Here is a 25,197-nt window from a genome sequence, read left to right on the forward strand (position 1 = left end):
ATCACTCACCATTCAACAGAGTGATGCCCAGTCATTGCCTAGATAAAGTCTGAGAAAGTAAAGCTTACCATCATGTTGTTGTTGTGGGGTTTAATGCTATTTTTCAGCACACGATAGGCTATGCATGGTGGCCAGTATTAATAGTGGAGGAAGAACCCAGGAAAACCCCAGGAAGAACCACCGGCCCACGAGAAGCTACTGGCAAGCTTTCTCACATACCCACATTAACCGAATCCTAGATTTGAACCCACGCATAGGTGAGATGGCAGTGATCCATAACGGAGAGCGCTTTAGACCACTTGGGGCCCTGCTGACCATCATGAATTTGTGGATATGCTGATCATAAAGAGTGTGGACAATCTTAAGATTCAGTCCTTACCTGGATCAAATTGTGGACAATCTTAAGATTCCAGTCCTAACCTGGATCAAATTGTGGACAATCTCAAGATCCAGTCCTTACCTGGATCAAACTGTGGACTATCTTAAGATTCCAGTCCTTACCTGGATCAAATTGTGGACAATCTTAAGATCCAGTCCTTACCTGGATCAAACTGGAAAAGACGACAGAGACCATCGTGTGCGCTGTGTACAATCTTAAGGCGGTATCTTTGCCTGTATAAAATTGGAGAAAGTATTATGAGCTTGTAGAAAATCTCAAAGCCTGGTATTTACCTGTATGAAATTGGAGAAGGTAACACAGACCATCATGAGCTTGTGGACAATCTTCAAGAGTTGTGGATGCATCAACATACAGTCCTTCAGACAGTCATTCAAGAAGTTAGTGTGGATTGACAGGACTTCATCTATATTTGATACCTGAATAATACAAAATGGAAGCAGCTTTGACAAATATAAGTAACTCTAGCACTGAGGATACTGTGTCAAACATGCAAGCCAAAAAGAATGACATGCATACATACTAATTTTATATACAGTTTTTGTTCTGAACAGAATTAAAATTTGCTTAATCAGATGTTGCTAAGTTATACAGGTTACATGATTATGGACAGACTATGAATATGTGAAAAGAAAAACAGAATAGTGAATGGCATGTGATACTATGCCAGCATTATGGCACAATACTATGCCAGCATAATGGAACATGACACTATGTCAGCATCATACTATGCCAGCATAATGGCACAAGATAATATGCCAGCATCACTGCATGACACTATGCCAGCATCACAGCACATGATACTATACCAGCATCACAGTACCTAATACTATGAAAGCATAATGGCACAAGATACTAAGTATAATGACACAGGATAAAATGAAAACACAATGGCACATAATATTATGAAAGCATTTAGTCACATGATTCTATGAAAGCACTAATGCACATGATACTATGTCAGCACAACGGCACATTATACTATGAAAGTACAGTGGCACATGACACTAATTCAGTATAATGGCACATGATATTATGCCAGCATAAAGACACATGATACTATGCCAGCAAAATGACAGACAATAGCATGCCAGCATGACAGCACATGATACTATGCCAGCATAAGGGGAACACATTATAGTCCTTGACCAGAGGTTACAAAGAAAGACCAAATCTAATTTTAGTAGTGTGTACATGTTCTGTTATTATGTGGAAAATGCATTGCCAAAAATCTCTTTTCAGTGACAGCATGCCAGACCCTGGAGCTAATGAATCCCAAATCAATGGTGTTTTTCCTAAAACTAAGGGAAATGTATGTATTAAATTTCATTCAACTCTGAAAGCTAGAACCTAAGTTAGCATCTGGAAATCAAATGTACATTTAAAATCTATTTTTATTAAGATAAATCAAAATATGGTTCTTTCTTGGGATAGAGAGAACACATGTACAAAGCTGCATTTAAATTTGATCATTAGAACTTGTCATCTGCAAATGAAATGCAAAGGAAACATCTATTTTATGCGACACTGACCTTGACCATGAAGCTATTGATTCTAACACCTATAGGTCCTTTCATGGGTTGGGGGGAACAGATGTACCAGTTTACAATGACATCTTTTTACCAGAACTCATGTTATCACCCATAAACCAAACTATGTGCCTGCCTGCCCATACTGATGATGGTAAACTATAAAACCCTGCAACTTTAACTGACAAGATAAAACTAGGTCTGTCAGTGAGTGCTTCTGAAAAACACTTGCATGATATGAAGTTTAAGTAAACAAATTTTAAAAAATGGGGGAAAACTCTTAAAGTACTAATCTAACAAAGCCAAATTTTATATTGGACATAAATGTTTTGTTTTAGTATAAACACATGCCAAGTTTCATGAAAACATTTTAAATGATTCTGGAGATATAAATAGACAAGAGTGTGACAGATGGACAAACTGACTCCCATATACTCCACTCCAACTTTGTTTGCAGGGGTATTCATGCAATAAGGGACAGATGGACAAACTGACTCCCATATACCCCACTCCCACTTTGTTTGCAGGAGTACTCATGCAATAAGGGCCAGATGTACAAACTGACTCCCATATACCCCACTCCAACTTTGTATTTGTGCAATAAGGGACAGATGGACAAACTGACTCACATATACCCCACTCCAACTTTGCATTCATGCAATATGGGACAGATGGACAAACTGACTCCCATATACCCCACTCCAACTTTGTTTGCAGGGGTATTCATGCAGTAAGGGACAGATGGACAAAGTGACTCCCATATACCCCACTCCAACTTTGTTTGCAGGGGCACTCATGCAATAAATGACAGATGGACAAACTGACTCCCATATACCTCACTCCAACTTTGTATTCATGCAATAAGGGACAGATGGACAAAGTGACTCCCATATACCCCACTCCAACTTTGTTTGCAGGGGTATTCATGCAATAAGGGACAGATGGACAAAGTGACTCCCATATACCCCACTCCAACTTTGTTTGCAGGGGTACTCCTGCAATAAATGACAGATGGACAAACTGACTCCCATATACCTCATTCCAACTTTGTATTCATGCAATAAGGGACAGATGGACAAACTGACTCCCATATACCCCACTCCAACTTTGTTTGCAGGGGTATTCATGCAATAAGGGCCTGATGTACAAACTGACTCCCATATACCTCATTCCAACTTTGTATTCATGCAATAAATGACAGATGGACAAACTGACTCCCATATACCCCACTCCAACTTTGTTTGCAGGGGTATTCATGCAATAAGGAACAGATGGACAAACTGACTCCCATATATCCCACTCCAACTTTGTATTCATGCAATAAGGGACAGATGGACAAAGTGACTCCCATATACCTCACTCCAACTTTGTATTCATGCAATAAATGACAGATGGACAAAGTGACTCCTATATACCTCACTCCAACTTTGTTTGCAGGGGTATTCATGCAATAAGGGACAGATGGACCAAATGACTCCCATATACCCCACTCCAACTTTGTATTCATGCAATAAGGGACAGATGGACCAAATGACTCCCATATACCCAACTCCAACTTTGTTTGCAGGGGTATTCATGCAATAAGGGACAGAAATGAAAAGATACAGATTAGGTTCCATCATTTCAGTTTTGTGGGACAATGCAAATACTTACAGTTTCCATCTTTGCCTGGAAGGTATGCCAATATGGCTCAACAACTTCAAACATCATGTAATATTCAAAGTTCTGTACAAAGTTTAGCATTCGCTGACGTAGGGCAAATGCTGCAGAGTACCATCGAGTTGACTGGATTGAATAAGTCTTGGCCATTTTATTGCCAACCCATACACTGTAAGAAAAAAGTTTTGTTACAGACAAAGCTAAGCTGTTCTGGATCTGCACAATTTATAACCTAGCCATCTGAATGTCAGTGTCCAAATGGCTTTTGTTTTTATTATATCTGTATGCAAAACAACCCAAAACAAATATATAATCTTGGTTTTATTAATGCATAAATATGCCCACAAAGATTCTCAATCCAGTTTACCTTAAAGTTATGCATGCAAATACCCAATGCCTGAATATGTGCATTTCAATACAGTATGCTTCCAATAATAACAATCTGCCATATGCTGCCACTATATATAGGGAAACTTATGTTGTCAATTATTCTCATGTTTGGCCTCTCCATGAAACTGTGCTCACTACTGGAAGTAATAGATGTTACTCCAGTTTGGGAAATTGGACTCGAAATTGACAAATTGTAAGAGTATCTTTAAGTACGATCTGAAGGTGAAGTAATGTTTTATGACAGCAAAACGCCAGATTGTGAAAAAATGTGCATATTTTTTCATTTTTGACAGTTTACTATAATTTCATTCAGTGCATATTAAAATACGGCATTTATGACAATTTACTATTTTTTCATTCAGTACATATTAAAATTCAGCATTTTTGGCAATATACAGTGGTTTAATTTTGTACATATAAAATTTTGTCATTATTGGCAATTTACTATTGTTCTAATCTCTGCAAACATTAAAAAAATTAAAAAAGACTTAAAGTTCCCATATACAGTAGATTAGGCTTTTTAATATTTTCTATATCCAGCAATTTTCATATTTGTATTTCATACAGCCCTTCTTTTAGTGATTCATGCCCTAAGTGTACATGTGTTTATGCATGTATTTTTATTTCATACAGCCCTTCTTTTAGTGATTCATGCCCTAAGTGTACATGTGTGTATGCATGTATTTTTATTTCATACAGCCCTTCTTTTAGTGATTCATGCCTAAGTGTACATGTGTGTATGCATGTATTTTTATTTCATACACTTCATCTTATAGTGTTCCAGATCTAGATTTCAAAAACCTTGCAATATGACTGTGTAGTGTGTATATGTGCAAAATAAACTGTTAATGCAGTCACTGCTAGTGGACCTTGTGAGACTAACATGTTTAAAAACAGGGGTCTATGATAACTGAGCAAAGTGCAAACACCAATGGAAATTTGAACGAGACCTGTAGGTTATAACTTACTAAGATCCCTTTCCTCCATGGGTTGTAACTTATAGAAACTACTCAGATCTCCATCCTCCATGGGTTGTAACTTACAGAAACTACTCAGATCTCCTTCCTCCCGTACATTATAACTCATGAGATCCACCTCCTTTAAAGGGTTATAGCTTATTAAAATCCCTCTCTTCACATGGGTTATAACTTACAGTGATTACTCTCCTCTGAGTGGACAGCCTACACGATGTTCACATGGCCTACACTGTTCATTACATGTATTATGGTTTATGTGTGTGTTAAAATCCCATGTGTGCAACAGCAATCAAATAAGATCTCAAGTTTTAGTCAAAGCAGATCCTTTGCAATGAATAAATCCTGTGAAAATGTGAAAGAAATACAATAGCAATTTTTTTCTGTGTTGGATAGTTTCCAGATTTCTAGTGATTAATAAAGAAACAGTAGTTAAAGGACTCAATTATCTGATAATTTAACTGTTTGAGGCTTACAAAGAAGCTTCTTTTTTAAAACCAAATATTGTTATGAAATAATTGTATGTACATGGCAAACTTTAGCATAGTATGCGGCAACCACAGTATGTGACAAATGTAACCATAGTATGTGGCAAACTTTTACCATAGTTTGTGGCAAATGTTACCATATTATGAGCTTATATTGATGTTTTTTCTATTGTAAAGCTGTTATTTAGGTATGATGTGTTTATTAATAAACAAGATAACGTGTACACATAATAATCACAAATAAATGCCAGTGTAAAATTATTTACCCCCAGCAATAACATTTCTTTCTTGTAACAAGGGTAGATTATCAATACAAAATCACTCTTTTGTCACAAGATCCTAATATAATTTAACATATTTTGCAAAATACTTAACAAATGAGATTACCTGAAACTATTTACTTTTGTTAATTAAAGAAAAGTTCAAATTATGCCTGACTGTCAAATTTAAAAAAAAAAAGTCATATTCTGTTCATATAAAATTAGATGCGAGAAACACATATTAGATTGCAATTTGTGATATGGTATAAGATTGGACATAAATTTTTAGCAGCAAGAGGAGTAAAATCCAGAAACATCTTCCCAGGACATGGATGTTCCTTGTCAAATAATAACAGTATAGACAGAAGAACTCAAGCTTTGAGTCAAGTTCAAGTTGTACATAAGTAGTGCAGACAAACAGAACAATCAAACAAAAAAATGCCAAGAACACAATGCATGTGCTATATAATTTTTGTCAGTAATTCATCTTAGTGTAAAATGTCTTCCTTCAAGGAACTGACACACACACACACACACACACACATATATATATATATATATATATATATATATATATATATATATATATATATATATATATATATATATGTATGTATGTCCTTGTGGATACGATAAACAAGGTAAATCTATGAATACTGTTACTTTATACATCTCTTTCTTACTCTTGTTGTAAAAGCACCATTTTCTTATGTCTTGTGTTTGACCCAGTGATGCAAAGTGTTGTTCTTGGCACTTAATTGGAAAACTTGCTTCTCGTGTTGCTACATTAGGTACAAAACTTGCTTCTAGTGTTACTACACTAGGTTAAATCAGACATTATTTAGTCAGACATTACTCTGGAAAATTGAATAAGCTCATCAGATCATAATAAAATAATAAACACAGTCCTAGGTCCCAATGTAAAGTCTTGGGTCATACAGTCCTAGGTCCTAATGTACAATCTTGGCCATACTGTCCTAGGTCCTAATACACAGTATTTGATCATACAGTCCTAGGTCCTAATGCTCAGTCCTTGATCATACAGTCCTAGGTCATAATGCACAGTCCCTGATCATACAGTCTTTGGTCCTAATGTACAGTCCTTGATCATACAGTCCTAGGTTCTAATGTACAGACCTTGGTCACACAGTCCTAGGTCCTAATGCTCAGTCCTTGGTCACACAGTCATAGGTCCTAATGTACAGTCCTTGATCATACAGTCCTAGGTTCTAAGGCACAGACCTTGGTCACACAGTCCTAGGTCCTAATGCTCAGTCCTTGGTCATACAGTCCTAGGTCCTAATACAGAGTCCTTAATCATACAGTCCTAGGTCCTAATGCACAGACCTTGATCATTTAGTCCTAGGTCATATAAAAAGTTGTTCTATCCCAGCTTGTATCTTATCTGAATTAAAACAGTCTTTATAGCAGTGTACAGTCCACATATTGCTCTTGCACTGTACTGAAATTGCTCCTATAAGAGTAGTTAATGACCTTCTCTCTGCTTTGGATAGTGGAAAGATTAGTCCTCTCTCTCATTTACTTGTCTGCAGCATTTGACACAACAGACCATGATATATTACTTCACCATTTCGAGCATGTATTTGGCACTCACAATACAGCCTTACTATGGTTCAAGTCCTACTTAGTCAACAGGACACAAATTGGTCCATAAATGGAAAACATTCCAGCCCAGTTGATCTATGTTTTTGGTGCTCCACAAGGCACTTTTCTCTGCCCCGGGAATTAAATCTTCAGGTTGTATCATCGCCTATGCCAAGTTCATTTTTTTAGCTTTTCATTGCAGCACTTATTTATCCTTCTGTGGATTGACTGTGTAGATATAAACTCAATCACAGTTGAAGAGGTCGTTAAGTAATAAATTCATCATAAGATTAGTTTTGCCTGATCCAGTTCTTCCTACTATCAGTCCGGTAGGTCATGGTAATGCTGATGTGTGATTCAGTACTCCGTGTCAAAGTTGATTAAGCTCATTCTATGGCAGGTATTCATAAAATTTTATCTCGCGGTAATAATAAGAACGAGCTATTACACAAAGTTTGTTACCTTAATTTACCACTACGGCTGGTGTAGATTTAACAAACTATCCCAAAAAATCTGGAGACACAATGATGGATAATTTATGTATGTCAGGTCAGTGAGTGTTAGACCCTGAAACAACATATCCATCAGTCAATGCAGATAACTCACAGGCTGTAAGCTTTGCACAACATAGTGCGGTCAGCAATAGCAAGTTATCATTGTCAGGTGGAAAGATGACTGGAAATGTTAATATAAGTGAAAGAAAGATAGTGAATTTGCAAACTGAATACCCCCTTGCTAACATAAATAACTCAAAAGCAGTAAGTTACGCATAACTTAGCACAGTCAATAATAGCAAGTTGCCACTAGCTGGTGGGACGATGCCTGGAAATATATATATGGATGGGAAACTGACATTCAATACTCAACTTAATAACACAACTGTGACCGGTAATGATTCTGTAACAAATGCAAAGTTTGTCAAGGACAATTTTGTGATAAAATCCGGTGACACTATGGTGGAAAATCTGGACATGGGATTGAACAATATAACAACTACGGCACTTCCATCAACAACATCAGATTTAACATATAAAAATTACGTTGACAATATGACCGCAGGAAATACTGCATCACAAGAAGCTAAATTCGGTGATACAATGACAGGTATGTTAAACATGGGTTCGAATAAAATAACAGCTTATAACCCAGTCACCCCATTTGATCTTACAAATAAATTGTATGTTGATGCTGAGATAAGTGCAGCATCAACAAGTACAATTACTACTGCAGATGCCAATTATCTAAAAAAGAACAGAGGCGCAGTTACAGATGCGATAGATATGGCTGCCAACAAAATAACTTCTACGTATGTGCCTGTTTCTGCATTTGATTTTGTCAATAAACAGTAGGTGGATAGTGTTACCCAATCGCTTGCGATTGGTGGTAATAAAAAACGAGCTAACAATAATGTTGATCACAACCCACATCTCATTGATGCTGTTAATAATCGCTGGGGTTTAACTGCAAGTGCACCAAGTTATTATTCGGATAATAATCCAAGTTATGCGTTTGTGTTTAACAGTCCTATATATGTCGATTTTAGAGTGGATCACAAATGGAGAAACAAGTGACTTTTGGATTAAAATAGTGTCCAGCAGCTGTTGCGATCTGGAAATTTCAACTACGAGGTCTATTCTTTATCACGCTTTTACTAGTCAAATTAATAAGTTACCTAAACAAATTTCCGCAATGGAGTTGATTGATGGTTTTAGGAGATTTGGCCTGAGCTCAAGTTTGATGGTCTGAAAGTCTGAAGAATACTAGCACTGACCCTGATACTAGAAATGATACTGTCTTAGGCCCTGACCCTAGCAATGATGCTGTCCTAGGCCCTGACCCTGACCCTAGCAATGATGCTGTCATAGGCCCTGACCCTGACCTTAGCAATGATACTGTCCTAGACCCTGACCCTAGCAATGATACTGTCCTAGACCCTGACCCTAGCAATGATACTGTCCTAGACCCTGACCCTAGCAATGATACTGTCCTAGGCCCTGACCCTAGCAATGATACTGTCCTAGACCCTGACCCTAGCAATGATACTGTCCTAGGCCCTGACCCTAGCAATGATGCTGTCATAGGCCCTGACCCTGATCCTAGCAATGATGCTGTCCAAGGCCCTGACCCTGACCTTAGCAATGATGCTGTCCTTAGCCCTGACCCTGAACTTAGCAATGATGCTGTCCTAGGCCTTGACCCTGACCCTAGCAATGATGCTGTCCAAGGCCCTGACCCTGACCTTAACAATGATGCTGTCCTTAGCCCTGACCCTGAACTTAGCAATGATGCTGTCATAGGCCTTGACCCTGAACTCAGCAATGATGCTGTCCTAGGCCTGACCCTTTAAACAGGCGATGATATGCACCACAACTTAATAACTGATCAACATTATAAAAAGCAAAGGATTTCAAAAATTATTTTCTGATTAGCAGAGAAAAAATGAAGATCAAAAACAGAATTATTAGACAAGAATCTGAAAGAGAATATATAGATTTTAATAAGATTTCAAGTCTGTAGTAATTACCAAGGAGATTTCCCAAAATATGAAACATAAACTGACACTTACCTTTTTGATACCTGTTGAATCCTATTTACATAAAATTAATTACATAGCTGATGATAAAATTGATTGACTAAAGCAATTCAAATTAAATCATTTTTCCAAATAACCTCTCCCCTGCAGGAAATAAAAGTAGGACTTGGAAATGACATAGTTACATGTATTATTCTGCAACACAACCGTTACATTAGTAGAGTGCTGTGGCCAAGAAGGTACAATGTTTTATAAGACAGTGTGTTATATGTACCAAGAGCTGACACAAATAGTACTTCTCAACTGATTTTCTTTAATTATTCCCTAAAATTACAGATGCAATGTGAATCCTAATATCTGCAGACTGGAGATGCTCAGAATGGGGTTCATGAACACAGGTATATAGTTTTTAATAAACCTATAGAGAATGGGGTTCATGAACATAGGGATATAGTAAACACATTCTTTCTTCTGCAGAATTATTGATAATTAAAAGATGTTTTCTGATCTCTTCCCCATAATGTCAAGCAACTCTACCTTTTATTCAAGGAAAATTATTACAATTTACATGAAAATAACATTTCCTTTTAATTATTCAAATGAAAAAATAAACAAAGCATTCTCATATTTTTGGGAACCAGACCATTTCCAACAACACTTGAGGAAACATGATTATTTTGTGTCTAGTTACTGAAGCAAAGCAAAATTTAAAAAAAGGTTGAAAGCTGCCTTTCTACCTTAAACGAAATGGAAAAGGTTGAAACATGCCTTCTAAAACAAAAAGGAAAAGGCTGAAAGCTGCCTTGCTTCCTTAAACCAATTTGTAACTATTTTCAGAATGATCTTTGCAGTGTTTACCACCAAAATCAACTCAAATCATCCAGTTTACCACCAAAATCCACTCAGATGATCCAGTTTACCACCAAAATCCACTCAGATCATCCAGTTTACCACCAAAATCCACTCAGATCATCCAGTTTACCACCAAAATCTACTCAGATCATCCAGTTTACCAACAAAATCCACTCTGATCATCCAGTATGACAAGTTTATTTTGGTGAAACCCCTGGGTTGTGGTCTAAAATTAATGTTATTTACACTTAGCGATATGGAGTTTTTGATAACAAAACCCTTTCCCCCTAAACTGTGTTCAAATGATCATCTTGGTTTTTATTATTTTGGCAGACAAGATTTTTGTCACACACAAATCATATTATAGCAACACCTGGACAGTGTGAGCACATGCTGACATTTTAAAATGTTATGTATATATTGTACACTCAATATGATTAGACTTTTGTACAACTAATTTGCACATCATTGATTTCTTTATATTTGTCAACTTCTTAAAAAAACAATAGTGGGATTCAAAGATTCTTACTGCATTGTAAGTGTTGGGTTATTAGGTTATGGATGAACAAGAGGTGGAGTTCAAATCAGACTGGACAAATTTCCTATTAGAATGAAAATGATGGATATTGGCCATGATATTTACAAAAGAACATTTTCATCTTGATTTTAGTTTGGTTTGATGCTTTACAGAACATCAATACAAGTAGGTTACTAAGTGCAATTTAAGTAAAGTGCCTTGCCTAAGGACACACCACAGCCTAGCAAATGATGTAACTGGGTTTGAGTTTACCACAAAGCTATACTATAGACAGACCTGCACAGCTGCCGTTCCACATGCTTTGTGTAGAACAGATGTCTAAATAACATCTGATATCTGGTAAGTGCCTGAAAAAGAAACATTTGGAATGACTTCTGCATATAGGAATTCTAACAAAGAAATAGATTTATACATAACAATTTATGACCTGCCATAAATCAGCCTCATGAACTTTCTGCTGTGAAAACTGATGTGATCTCATTAATTGTGTATACACCAGCATACCCGTTTCATTGATTAACAGAGTCCATGCCATTCAGCCTTTGCAGATTTGATGTTTGGGCAGATAGTGGCATGGTACTTTTGCTGTTCTTTTCTATGTAATACTCCTTACTTATGGATTAACTGAGTAGTGAAACAAAATGCACACCAACCTAAAACTAATTTGCAATCTCAGATTGTTTGAACCCCCAGCTATGTAAAATATATATTTTTGGAGAAGTTCAGTACTCCAGCATTTCACAATTGATCATCTTTAAATATCCATTTTAGAATGAACCTGTTCTGCCACCATACTTTTTGCAACAGCAGGTTTGGTTTTGCATGTTAGTATGTTAGTCGTTTTGATGAGTATTGACCTTGGTAATAGTGGGATAGAATTCAAACAGAAGAACAGTGATGTTTTCCATTTTAAATTCAATCATTATGAGCAATCATAGTTACACAGACCTGCCAACCCTGATGAGACCGTCTCAGTAAGGCAATTGTTTTTCCCCCTGCAAGTTTGATCAGTTTTCAGTAAGGTGTAACAAAATATGATAAACTGCTATTTTAAAGCTGGAAAATGTATTTAAAAATTGTCTATTTGAAACATACAGCGATGGTAAACATTATGTTCAACTGGAAAGTTATTAAAGTACATGTAGACCTTATTTACAGTTGCACAAACGTCAGTTCCAAACCCTATGCAGCTCAATGGCTTGTTGCTATCTCTCAACTTGACTTAATTCTTGGAATTTGTTTTGCATTTTACATGATGATGGCAATCATAACCACTCGCCACGAGACATACTCAAATTCGCACATGTTGTTCAATAAATTTAAGTGTCCTTTCCTGCTTTTATTCACAATTACCTGAATAATCCTTTTTATTCTTCTATGTTGATTACTAACATTTTTCCCTTTCTATAATCATCATGCACATGATCTGCCATGAAAAACTGCAATTTAAAGCATCTCATGTTCTACTGTAAAGTTAGCCTAGTTCTCTGACTAATTCCACTATTTCTAATATGAAACCCGGATAAAATTAAATTATCCCAATTTTTTGGCAACAGTCATTTTTCTGTACTTCTTGCTTTTACACGATAAGTCCGTATCTTAAGGGTCATTTTCGTAAGACTTACAGCAAAACTGTAAGGGTTCACAGGTCTGGTTATGATAATTGATGTCATACTATAGTCATCAAGTTATTTCAAGAAATGGAGGAAGTGGACTAAAATAAGCTTTTCTCATTATACTGTGCCTCATTATTACGTATCTTATGGTGCAAAGAAAAGAGTTCTACAATTTTTAAAAATGTTCCGTATTTAAATTATACATGCATAATATGTATAGAATGGTAATTAGGAAGGTTATATAACTTTAAGTGTGTATGTGACATCAGTGGATCATTTTGTGGAGAAGAAAGAAAATCAGTCAAGTTATGTGAAAAAGTGTCTTAGAGGTTTTAATACATGTTTTATGTTCTGATGTCTTACTGAGGGCAGAGCTATACTGTCAGACTCCTTACCTTTCTGTTGAGAACAAGAGACACTGGCCATTTGACCACATAGTCAAAGGAGAAGGACTCCAGTCCAGTTAGATTCAGATCTGTTGGATCAATTCTGTAGTCTGGGAAGAATAGAAATAAAAGTGTACAAAATAGTCTGGGAAGAATAGAAATAATACAGTGTAAAAAATAGTCTGGGAAGAATAGAAATAATACAGTGTAAAAAATAGTCTGGGAAGAATAGAAATAAAAGTGTACAAAATAGTCTGGGAAGAATAGAAATAATACAGTGTACAAAATAGTCTGGGAAGAAAAGAAATAATACAGTGTACAAAATAGTCTGGGAAGAATAGAAATAAAACAGTGTACAAAATAGTCTGGGAAGAATAAAAATAATACAGTCTACAAAAGCTTTTGCTCAATATGAAACTTATCAATAAGAAGACATGAATAATATTACAAACACCAAGTAGCATAGTAGATAGTTTTCACTTGATTTTACAAATCTGCTTTTCAACATCCTTCCAAAAAGGCGACTACATTGGTGGGTAGATCCATTACTACTTTCCTTTCAGAACTATTACAGAAGTGTTTTATTGAAACCCAATGTCAATAGGCCACTCATTCATGAACAGTAGTCATTACAAGTTTTTCATAATGGCGGTCAGATGAGCCGCATTTTCATTCAAAACCAGCTACGATGATAATTATTTAAGTTTATACACAACTTGGTGATCTTACTTGTATCTAATTACCCCCGATTTAGAATACTTGGTGATCTTACTTTTATCTATTTACCCCTCTTTTAGAATATACTTTATCTAACTAATTACCATAAAGTATTAACAATATTGCTGTTTGATGTGATGATATAAACTTAGAACTGTCTAGTCATAAATTAACACTTGTAATGGATCAAGCTGTAAGATCCCTTTAACTCGCTGTCTACATGGGTCTAGCTGTAAGATCCCCTTAACTCGCTATCTACATGGATCTAGCTGAAGATCCCCTTAACTCGCTGTCTACATGGGTCTAGCTGTAAGATCCCCTTAACTCGCTGTCTACATGGGTCTAACTGTAAGATCACCTTAACTCACTATCTACATGGGTCCAGCTGTAAGATCACATTCAGTGTGCATGATTAGAACACTTCTTATTGGTCATCACCAGTGCATACAGTGTGTGTCTAATGGCATTTGTTTGATTGATGCCATGTGGAGAATTCATGGTTTGATCATTGCGGAGCATTTCGTCGTGAATTACCTTTAAATTCAAGATGTGATAGTTTTGATAGGCATACATATGTTCATACTTTCAAAGATAGACCTGTTCCTTATAAGGGTTTACATATAATGTTTTTAAAACTCTAGATTATGTCCAGTATCATGCAAGGAACAGTATTTGACACTGCGACATTCAGACTGGGCAATTTCTGGGATCAGCCCAGACTATATAAGCCTTGTAGACTGGGATCTACCCTGACTATACAAGCCTTGCAGACTGGGATCAGACCAGACTATACAAGTCTTGTAGACTGGGATCAGCTAAGATTAAACAAGTCTTGTAGACTGGGATCAGTCAAGACTATACAAGCCTTGTAGACTGGGATCAGCCCAGACTATACAAGCCTTGTAGACTAGGATCAGCCCAGACTATAAGCCTTGCAGACTGGGATCAGACCAGACAATACAAGATTTGTAGACTGGGATCAGCCCATACAAGTCTTGTAGACTAGGATCAGCCCATACCATAAAAGTCTTGTAGACTGGGATCAGCCCAGACTATATCAGCCTTGTAGACTGGGATCAGCACAGACTATACAAGCCTTGTAGACTAGGATCAGCCCAGACTATACAAGCCTTGTAGACTGGGATCAGACCAGACTATACAAGTCTTGTAGACTGGGATCAGCTAAGATTAAACAGGTCTTGTAGACTGGGATCAGCCCAGACTATACTTGCCATGCAGACTGGGATCAGCCCATGCAAGCCTTGTAGACTGGGATCAGCCCAGATTATACAAATCATGTAGACTGGGATTAGCCCAGCTAATTAGTTTTGCTAGGATACATGTAATTTAAAATCAGAATGCCTTCTTTCTGCTGGAATCAGCCCAGCATTATTTCACTTAATCCGGGATCAACCCAGAATATTTTTATATGGGGATCAGCCTACCATACATATAGCTGGGATCAGCCCAGAATACACTCTAATGCAAGGATCTGCATTGCACAGATTTAACGTAATGTAGGTCAGGTCTTTACGGCTGGTATAAGCCTTACAGTTTCTTCTTGATCTGGGACCATGCACAATATACACTCTTATGCAGGGAACAGCCAAGCACAGATTGAAAATCAATAGTTATGTACAGTGTTTCATTCAGATTATAGCTCATGAGTAGCGGCCAATGAGATCCACATTTTTATTTCAATAGTGACGTTTTGTATATACATTTATTTACATTGTGAAATAGCCACATGTGTTGAATTTGGAGAAAATACAAGAAACACATGTAACCATTTGTCCTTAGGGAAAACACCATGCAAGAAAGACGATGTTTAAAAGAAACAATGTTGATACAACAATCCATTCTGGACAAACAGCTGTAGCATGATTTTTTACAATGGCTACTGGTGTAAAGGTGTACAGAGATATATAACTTACAAATTCAAATGAAAGGTAAAGGTGTACAAAGATGTATAACTTATCAATTCAAATCAAATGTAAAGGTGTACAGAGATGTATAACTTATCACTTCAAATCAAAGGTAAAGGTGTACAGAGATATATAACTTACAAATTCAAATCAAAGATAAAGGTGTACAAAGATTTATAACTTATCAATTCAAACCAGAGGTCAAAAGTAATTTTTAGCAATCAAACTAAAGCTATTCTGGACAATAATTGAAAGCTTATGTTTAAAGAAAACCTGATAGTTAATGGGAACTGAAAGTTAAAAGTTATATTTAGAGAAAACCTGATAGTTAATGAGAACCAAGTGTTTAGGTCTGTAAAATACACAATCACCATCAGCAATTTTTTAGCAATGTGTTAAGGGTGCATTACCTACAACGGTGATAAAAATGAGACCCGAGATGAGGGCAACATTGACTCTCATAAATACATCAGCATCTTGGATTAAATTTTGTGGCCAAAAAATGGATCTTCCAGGAGGACAAGTGTTAGAACCATGTTTCCAGGAGGACAACTGTCTGGACCATGTTTCCAGGAGGAAAAAACAGTAGAAACTTGATAAATCAATCAATCAATCCATGATATGAGACTTCTGGACCTCGGTGTTTGTTTAGAATATATGGCAGATAAATAAACCATGTTTGATATATAAAATATGTTTTAACATGTGTACAATGAATGGCAGATAAATAAATCATGTTCGAACATGAGTACAATTTATGGCAGATAAATAAATTATGTTTAAACACAAGTACAATGAATGGCAGATAAATAAATTATGTCTGAACATGAGTACAATGAATGGCAGATTATATGCCTGTAACATGTTTAATATCCCTTTATGTAGGCACTTGTTGAGTTGCAAGGGTGAAAGTTGGGGAAAATTACAATACTGAAAAGTAGACCTAGGGTCAAGGGGGCCACCCATGTCCTCATATGGGTCCAGGGAAATGACCTGGTGGAGAGTTTGTGAGGCAAAGCCCCCATGAAGCTAAAAAGTTTGTAATTTTGACACTATATTTATGCACGAAAATTTTAATTGAACAATTAAAAATTCTGATCCTTTAATATGATTCATACATCCATTGAATTATTAATACATAAATTTCTTCTTGTAAATTTTGTAAAAAAAGAAAGTGCTTCCATTATCACAACACATAATTTATCAGATGATGAACTAGATAACTGATGTAATAAAATCCTGGTACATGTACATGTATTTCAGACATGTTCTAACACTAACAGTAAGCATCAAAAAGGAAACCTGTACCCACAATGGACAACTCCAAAAATATGATCAGATATTCTGATCTTTCGTCAAGTAATTAAATACTGACAAAATTATTGTGCTTGTTTTACTCGGTACAAATCAGTTGGGATCAAATTGGTTATTTCTTTCTTTCTTTTCTAAATGACTGAGCATCCGGAGTGTTCACTACATGAAAATTGGTCAGCATATATAAATTGTATGAAGCTGCTGAAATATACAATGTATTTTCCTCCATACAGGACAGCAGTTGGGAGAAGTTGTTGGTTAAGCTTTGAATTTTCAACTTAAAGGAATGTGTTTCTCTTTTAGCCATTCATACATCTGTAACTGTATTGAATTGTAGAGATAAAAATAAATGCAGTTATTGTCAGCGAATTTAGCATGGGCAAAATTCCAATTATCCTGACTGACGACTACCAAGCCAAGATAATGTAACAAAATTATTAAAAAAAGATCTTTCTATGAAGCAAAGGGGGTGGGGGAATAGAGAAAAAATATGGTATAATAATATACATGGAGGCATAGAATCAGCCTAAGTCTCTCATTCAAATAATTCAGTGCCCGCTATCCACTATTGTTCCTATCAGGCAATTGTAAGAATTGAATAGCAGTGGAATATAATGACTAAGTTATTCAGGTTTACAACAGTTATTCGGGTTTCCATAGAAGGCACTGAATTATGGAGTGAAGTATTAACTCGTGATTCAGCTGAAATACATCCAAGGAGCCTTGAGTGAAATGAATACCATACAAAATTTCCATTTGCTTGCATATGAGTAAATCATAAATTTAAAATTTAGTATCCCATGCATTAATTTTTTTCCTACCAAACGCTTTCCAACCACTTTAACCCCATACCATCCCAACCTCAATGGATCTGTACCATTTGGAAGATCAACCTGTGGGGACATTCTGAAGACGAATTTAGATCATGGAGAGCTTTCACCCGTAACAGTATGCTTGATTCAGGACAAATGAGTTTTGGTCAAGGTGTGCAGTTTCGAATTAAACTAAATATGCAGCAAACATTATTTTCTTACTAGTGTGGTTGAAGAACATACCCTAAAACAAAAGTTTTCCGCAAAATCAATTGTTCTTCAAACAACAAAAACCTGACCTTTGGCCTTTTGACCCTTAAAAATAGGCCTCTTCCATAACTTAAGAACAAATCCTCCACAACAGTCTTCTTCTTCACTCAGTCACACACTAACTTTAGTTAAGGTAAATTATCGAAAACTTCAATTTTTGGTGAAGTAGCTGTGACCTTTTGACCCTCCCCAATGCAAGCCATCCACAAAGTCTGGTAATGAGAGTGGGGAACAAGAGTTATTGTGAGAAAACCATTGTTCTTCTTTCAGTGACTTTGTTATTTGACCTTCTGACCCCCAAATCACCACAGTTCTTCCATACTCCAAGTTTAATGCATCCACAAAATGTTTGGTAACTAGATTATGGAGTTATTACATAGAAATGAATTTTGTAACACATGGATGGACAACATCGCAACATTCCACTCTGTGTCTTATAGCTGGCACAAAAAAAGACAACATGAAAAAAACCTGAGGGGTGACCTTATTTACCTTTTTCTCTCTCAGAAAATCTTACACTAGAGGACTTTATGACTACATTCTTAAGTGATTACAAGCTGTGATGAGAGTCAAGGCTTCGATTACCAAGCAAAAGATGTGCCATATTCCTTGTTATTTTTTGGAGAAAATTATTTGTAAGGAAATTTCCTCATATGACATCAATATGTGGCTACTCCCTTGTAAATATCATAAGAAGTCTTCAAATGAAAATCCAATTTTACCATGACTGTATATTCAGGAGATGTAGCAAGGATTTGGAAAATGTTCATGTCTGATCAGCACCATTTTAATAAGGACCAAGTACACATCATAACATGTCTTTCAGAGAAAACCCAATCTAGCTACAACCAACCACTGAGGAAAAGCAGAAAAAATATTTTCAAGATGACCACCATGTTTTATGTAGGACCAGCTGTTTATTATTAGTAGCAATAACAAGATTTTCAAGATGGCTACCAGAATGACCATTTTAACTGTTAGATCATCACTGGTTTCATTTGAAAAAAATTAGATATTATATGAAATCTTCCAGTGAAAGGGACTTGAGGTAGCTCAACTGGCACAGCATCATAATCACAATCTAAGGTTCATGGATTTGATACCCAGCCAAGGTCAGCTGCCTCAGTATGTCCTCAGGAAAGGGACATAACTCCCACTCCTCAACATGATACAGCCACTAAAACCTTGAGAAAGGGACATTACTCCTATTCCTCCACATGATATAGCCAATAAAGCCTTAGGAAAGGGACATGGCTCCATTCTTCAACATAATATGGCGAATGAGCCCTGGGAAAGGGACATAATTCATATTCCTCAATACGATACAGCCAATGAAGTGTTGAAAGTGCAAACCATCTTTTTATGAAAAGTCAGCATTGCCACAACCATCCATTCCAAAGATGAAGCAAAAGAAAATTTTCAAGATGGCTACTATACTGGTGACACTATCATATTGTAAGCCTTTTTGTATTAAATATACTACTCATCTATTTTGTCACTAATTGCATATTTCATGTATATTGACTATGGGGGTTCAATATCTATGGGCAAGTATCCATCTGGTGGAAGGAAAGAAAGTAAATATATTGTGTCTATACATGTAAATGCTACTATGTATAGGTATGCATGTGTATTATCTGTACATTTGTCAAAGGTAGATTAGTTCTTCATCTGATTGTGTTACCTTCTGTAAATAAAGTCATTATTATTATTATTATTATTATTATTATTATTATTATTATTATTTATTATTGTAAGAACCTAATAATAATAAAAAGTTAAAGATGGCCACCATGGCTGCCATGATGTCAGAAGAACCATTTTCAATTAAGACAAACTAGGCGAAACAAGTCTTTTAGTGAAAATTCCACATCAACACAACCATAAGAAGCAAGAAACTTTTTTGAAGATGGCCAGATTGTATGTCTGAGGGGCAACATTTTGAAGATGGCCCCATAGTAGCCAGATTGTATGTCTGAGGGGCAACATTTTAACTTGGGACCAAGTAGATGATGGGTTGAATGTGTACAAAGTTTCATTGCAATCCTTCCAGTAGTTTACAAGAAGTAATACACATGGACTAACTGACTGGGTGACAATTACTGCTATGTTCTCATAAAACTTTCTCACTGTTTCTTGTTTATTCATGTAACCCACTAACCTCAGACAAACCTTTGGAATACTGATATAAGTGGCTGCTTAAACAAATCTGAAATACGTGAATACAAATGTGATAAAAATTAACATTTTGTTAGTGTGTAAGCTGTAAGACACAAGTGTGACAGAAAAAATGCCATGACCAATAGAGCTAAAAGTAAATAAGATTGTTTCAAATAATCTAAACTTATTTGTTCTCGGTATTTTTGAAGTACAAAACTATCAAGAATAAAACAAAGACTCAATTTCAATTTCACTACATGCAGTTGTTGTCTAACTACAAGGTGTAGACTACTCCACTGCAACTAAACTCCAATGCTATGAAGTAATATTTGCAAATAGTTCAGTTTTAGACATTTGTGCAATCTTGCTCAACTATGATATTTAGAGCACAAGGTTGCACATAAAGCTGGTAAATACACACATACCAGATGTAGGGCCATAATATAACACTTGGCATTGTGGTCAGGCAAGCTTCAAAAAAACATTCCCTGACATCCTTTTAGCATGCATGTAGGGCCATAACGTAACACTTGGCATTGTGGTCAGGCAAGCTTCAAAAAAACATTCTCTCACATCCTTTTAGCATGCATGTGAAAAACTGATATAAGTTATGATATGTGATTGAGCAAAATCATAAAATTGTCAGGTTACAAGTTCTAATGGAATAAATATGTTAAAATATCCATGCCTTGGGTACACCATAATTATTTTCTTTCACTGTTTACAAATGGTTATTTTGAACATGAAAATATCCATGACCTTTACAAAAAGATGTCAATTTCATTACAAAAATTAAAGAATATTTTTCCAATAAAAAATAAATGCCATTTTCACTCATTTGCAACAGGATTATATACAAAAGTCTGTGTTTGAATTAACCATTATAAATCTGACTACATACTCATTGCTATTAAAAACAACAGTAAATTCAAACAAGAAAATATTAGGTAATTATTACAAAAATATAATAATTAAAGTTGCTAGTACGAAACTGATAACAATTTTAAAAACTGTGCAGGATAAAAAGATTGAAAAATTATACATACCTAGATGTTGAAATGAGACAGCATTATCTTTTTGATAAATGTCACTGATTTCAATACTTCATGTTTACAAGTTCAACAACGAGGCAACTATTCCACAATTGCAGATATTTGCTAAAATAGTTTTTGTTTCAATACCAACAGCAGTGCCATGGTTGGATGCCTTGGACTCATCACTTTACAAATATCTAATCATACAATTCCAACTGAACTAGTACAAACAAGTATCATATGTATGAAATTTTTAAAATAAATAATAAAATAAGTAACTAATCGTAAGGGGGGGGGGCAGATGTTTAAAGATTTAACACTAAAAATCACTAATGACATAATAAAGAGTTGTAACAATTTTCATTTATTTTTACTGAATCTTTTAGCTGTATAGAACAAAACTTGTTTATATCAAAAGTGTACACCTCAGTTTTTGTATTCTACAATTCAGATGCTTCAAACCAAAACACTTAAAAAATCAACAATATTCAACTTACTGTCTGCAAACCGCAAACCTACTCTTGCCTGTGACAGAAAAACTAACCAACAACTCACACAAAAATCTGGGGCTACAGCACCCTGATGTTTTTACTACATACTGAAGGATTCCAAATATTTCTACAATGATTTTTGATAATTCCGGTATTAAATAAGAGGACTACTCAATTTATTGGATTATTTACAAGGAATATGTTCAAAATGTTATTATTGGGCTAAAAGAGCGCCGGGTGTGATGCTTGCTCCATTGACACATATATGCTCATGTTAGTACCCTGTCCATGAGGTATGAGTAAGGGTACTAAATATTAGTACTAAGTAACACTGGTTATTTATTGCAAGAACAACTGTAAAGTGCCTTGCCCAGGGGCACATCACAACACAAGCTGATTGGATATACAATCTCAACATGCACCCTCTTGATCTAGAGGTCCACATGCTAACGAATCAGTCACTCAGTCACTGTGGCTCACAAATGATCGAGGAACAATATGAACTGTACACCTCAACTTCAATAATATGTGCCTATATAACTTGCAAACCTACTTATAATGTGGGGTGAGGAGCTGATCCCATTTATTCCTTGTAGAAAATACCAAAAGAATTCTACCCCATTTACTGAATGTGAAGAAAATGATGACCAAAACAATATACTTTTCATAATGGAGAAGGGAGTTCTAAAGTTTGCAGTTTACTTAAGAGTTCCAAACTGGCACTCAGAGGTCTGCTCATGAATGAACGGAAGTTTCACTATTACTTGCGCTGAAATTGTAGCATCAATATTTTACTAATAATAACAAAAAATGGAGTTTTGATGTTGACTGTTATTACATAAATTAAATGTCACTAGATTTTAAGAAAAGGAATCTTGTTTTGTTGTGACTCAAAAATAACACCTGAATATATCCAAAATCACATGCAAAATGCAGTGATCTAATACACAATGTTTTCAGTGGTACATGTGTGTCAAAAACTCTTGGAGTAATGTTTCTAACGATCTTTCAATGGTTGGTAATCTTTAAAGAAAAGCTAATTTCTACAGAAAAACAACTTCATTAGTAAAACATTTTATTGACATTTATTCTTGATTACAAAATGAGTATCAAAGCATTTAAAAGTCACCCCCACCCCCATTGCCGATGTCTAGCCAGGATGACATCCCCTTCTTATGTTTTCAGTTTCCTTGGTAACTTGCACCCATGCTTATACTGTGGTCATGTTTTGGACCTTAATGTGCATGAGTTATTGATGGAGAGGTGTACCTGCTGTGGTCCTGTAAGGCACTTCAACATGCTGATAAAGGGGTCCATATATTACATGCTTCATCTTTTTAGCTTTTGTTTTATTGGTTTTAACAGCAATTTTAACACATTTTTGGCTATATCATGTCAAGGAAATGGGAGCTAAGTGCCTTTCCCACGGATGAACTGAGGCAGCTTGGCCAGGGTGGGTACTGAACTCAAGATCTTTGGTTTCAGAGTCTGATGCTCTACCGTCTGAACTACCAAAGTCCCCATTGCATTGAATGCACCAAAAAACAGAGATAACAGTATCCTGATTGTGTAAAATATTTTTCTATGGTAAACATAAACTTCCCTCAAAACTGCTAAACTTATATTCAACAGATACATTAAATCCAAATTTACAGTTAATCCAATAGATATATTAAATCCAAAAAGATAGTTTGTCAAATAGATACATGAAATCCTAAATTATACTGTTTGTCCAACAGATACACTAAATCCAAAACTACAGTTAATCCAATAGATAGAAATAAATGCAAAACTACAGTTAATCCAATAGATACATTAAATCCAACATTACAGTTAATCCAATAGATAAATTAAATCCAAAACTACAGTTAATCCAATAGATAAATTAAATCTAACATTACAGTTAATCCAACAGATAAATTAAATCCAAAACTACAGTTAATCCAACAGATAAATTAAATCCAACATTACAATTAATCCAATAGATACATTAAATCCAAAACTACAGTTAATCCAATAGATAAATTAAATCCAACATTACAATTAATCCAATAGATACATTAAATCCAACATTACAGTTAATCCAACAGATACATTAAATCTAACATTACAGTTAATCCAATAGATACATTAAATCTAACATTACAGTTAATCCAATAGATACATTAAATCTAACATTACAGTTAATCCAATAGATAAATTAAATGCAAAATTACATTTAATCCAACAGATACATTAAATCCAAATGATACAGTTTGTCCAACAGATACATTAAATCCTAAATTACAGTTTATCCGATAGATACATCAAATCCAAAATGACAGTTAATTCAATAGATACATTAAATCCAAAATGATAAAATATACCTAATGCATACATTAAATCCAAAATCTCATAAAGGATAACACTACCAACATGGAATATCAGCTAATTTTAGTTACTGTGGAGTTATAGTGAAGGAAAAGTATCTAAAAACACTCATCATCTAATGCTGTTGCCACAGTTGAAACTAAAACAAAAGTTTTGATGGGTATAGAAGTTTTATAAGAATATTTTTATATACTGACCTTTTTCCATGTTTGTCTCTATGGAGAGAATCTTAAACATCATTGTGATTAAGTCGTAGGGGAGTAGGTTAACCCTGAAAAAAGAAAAACTAATTTTTATTCTACATGCCAAATAATATTTTTTTGGTTGTTTTTTTAAACTGAACCATTAAGAAAGCCAATCTCCTCTACTCTGAAGTCACAGTCTGACTGATTTGTAGGGTACACATTTAAGGAGGCAAGACAAAAATCAACAAAGGTCAATGATTATAGCTCAAGTCTTTTTACAGTAAGTGACCTACAGCCTGAGTATGGAGTTGTTCGAGTCCTTTACAGTGCGTGACCTACAGCCTGAGTATGAAAGTGGCTCAAGTCCTTTTACAGTAAGTGACCTACAGCCCGAGTATGGGAGTTGCTCGAGTCCTTTACAGTAAGTGACCTACAGCCTGAGTATGGGAGTTGTTCGAGTCCTTTTACAGTAAGTGACCTACAGCCTGAATATGGGAGTTGCTCGAGTCCTTTACAGTAAGCGACCTACAGCCTAAGTATGAAAGTGGCTCAAGTCCTTTTACAGTAAGCGACCTACAGCCTGAGTATGGGAGTTGTTAGAGTCCCTTTACAGTAAGCAACCTACAGCCTAATTATGGGAGTTGTTCGAGTCCTTTTACAGTAAGCGACCTACCGCCTGAGTATGGAAGTTG

At 35.6% G+C, this 25,197-nt stretch overlaps 1 protein-coding gene across 2 annotated transcripts in view; it reads right to left on the minus strand.

Annotated features, from left to right (window-relative positions):
* LOC149785900 (gamma-tubulin complex component 2-like) overlaps nucleotides 1-25,197 on the minus strand; it is a 109,858-nt gene that overhangs the window by 12,041 nt on the left and 72,620 nt on the right. For both annotated transcript variants that reach the window (XM_089976110.1, XM_089976109.1), the window contains exons 22-26: nucleotides 24,518-24,591; nucleotides 13,237-13,337; nucleotides 11,502-11,572; nucleotides 3,580-3,754; nucleotides 673-816 (exon numbers count right to left, since the gene is read on the minus strand). In XM_089976110.1, coding sequence (XP_089832236.1) covers nucleotides 673-816; nucleotides 3,580-3,754; nucleotides 11,502-11,572; nucleotides 13,237-13,337; nucleotides 24,518-24,591 — 565 coding nt within the window. The remainder of the gene's footprint in view (nucleotides 1-672; nucleotides 817-3,579; nucleotides 3,755-11,501; nucleotides 11,573-13,236; nucleotides 13,338-24,517; nucleotides 24,592-25,197) is intronic.

This window comes from Sinohyriopsis cumingii, chromosome 12, assembly GCF_028554795.1.
Source record: "Sinohyriopsis cumingii isolate HCF-2022 chromosome 12, ASM2855479v2, whole genome shotgun sequence".
In the NCBI taxonomy this organism is placed as follows: domain Eukaryota; kingdom Metazoa; phylum Mollusca; class Bivalvia; order Unionida; family Unionidae; genus Sinohyriopsis; species Sinohyriopsis cumingii.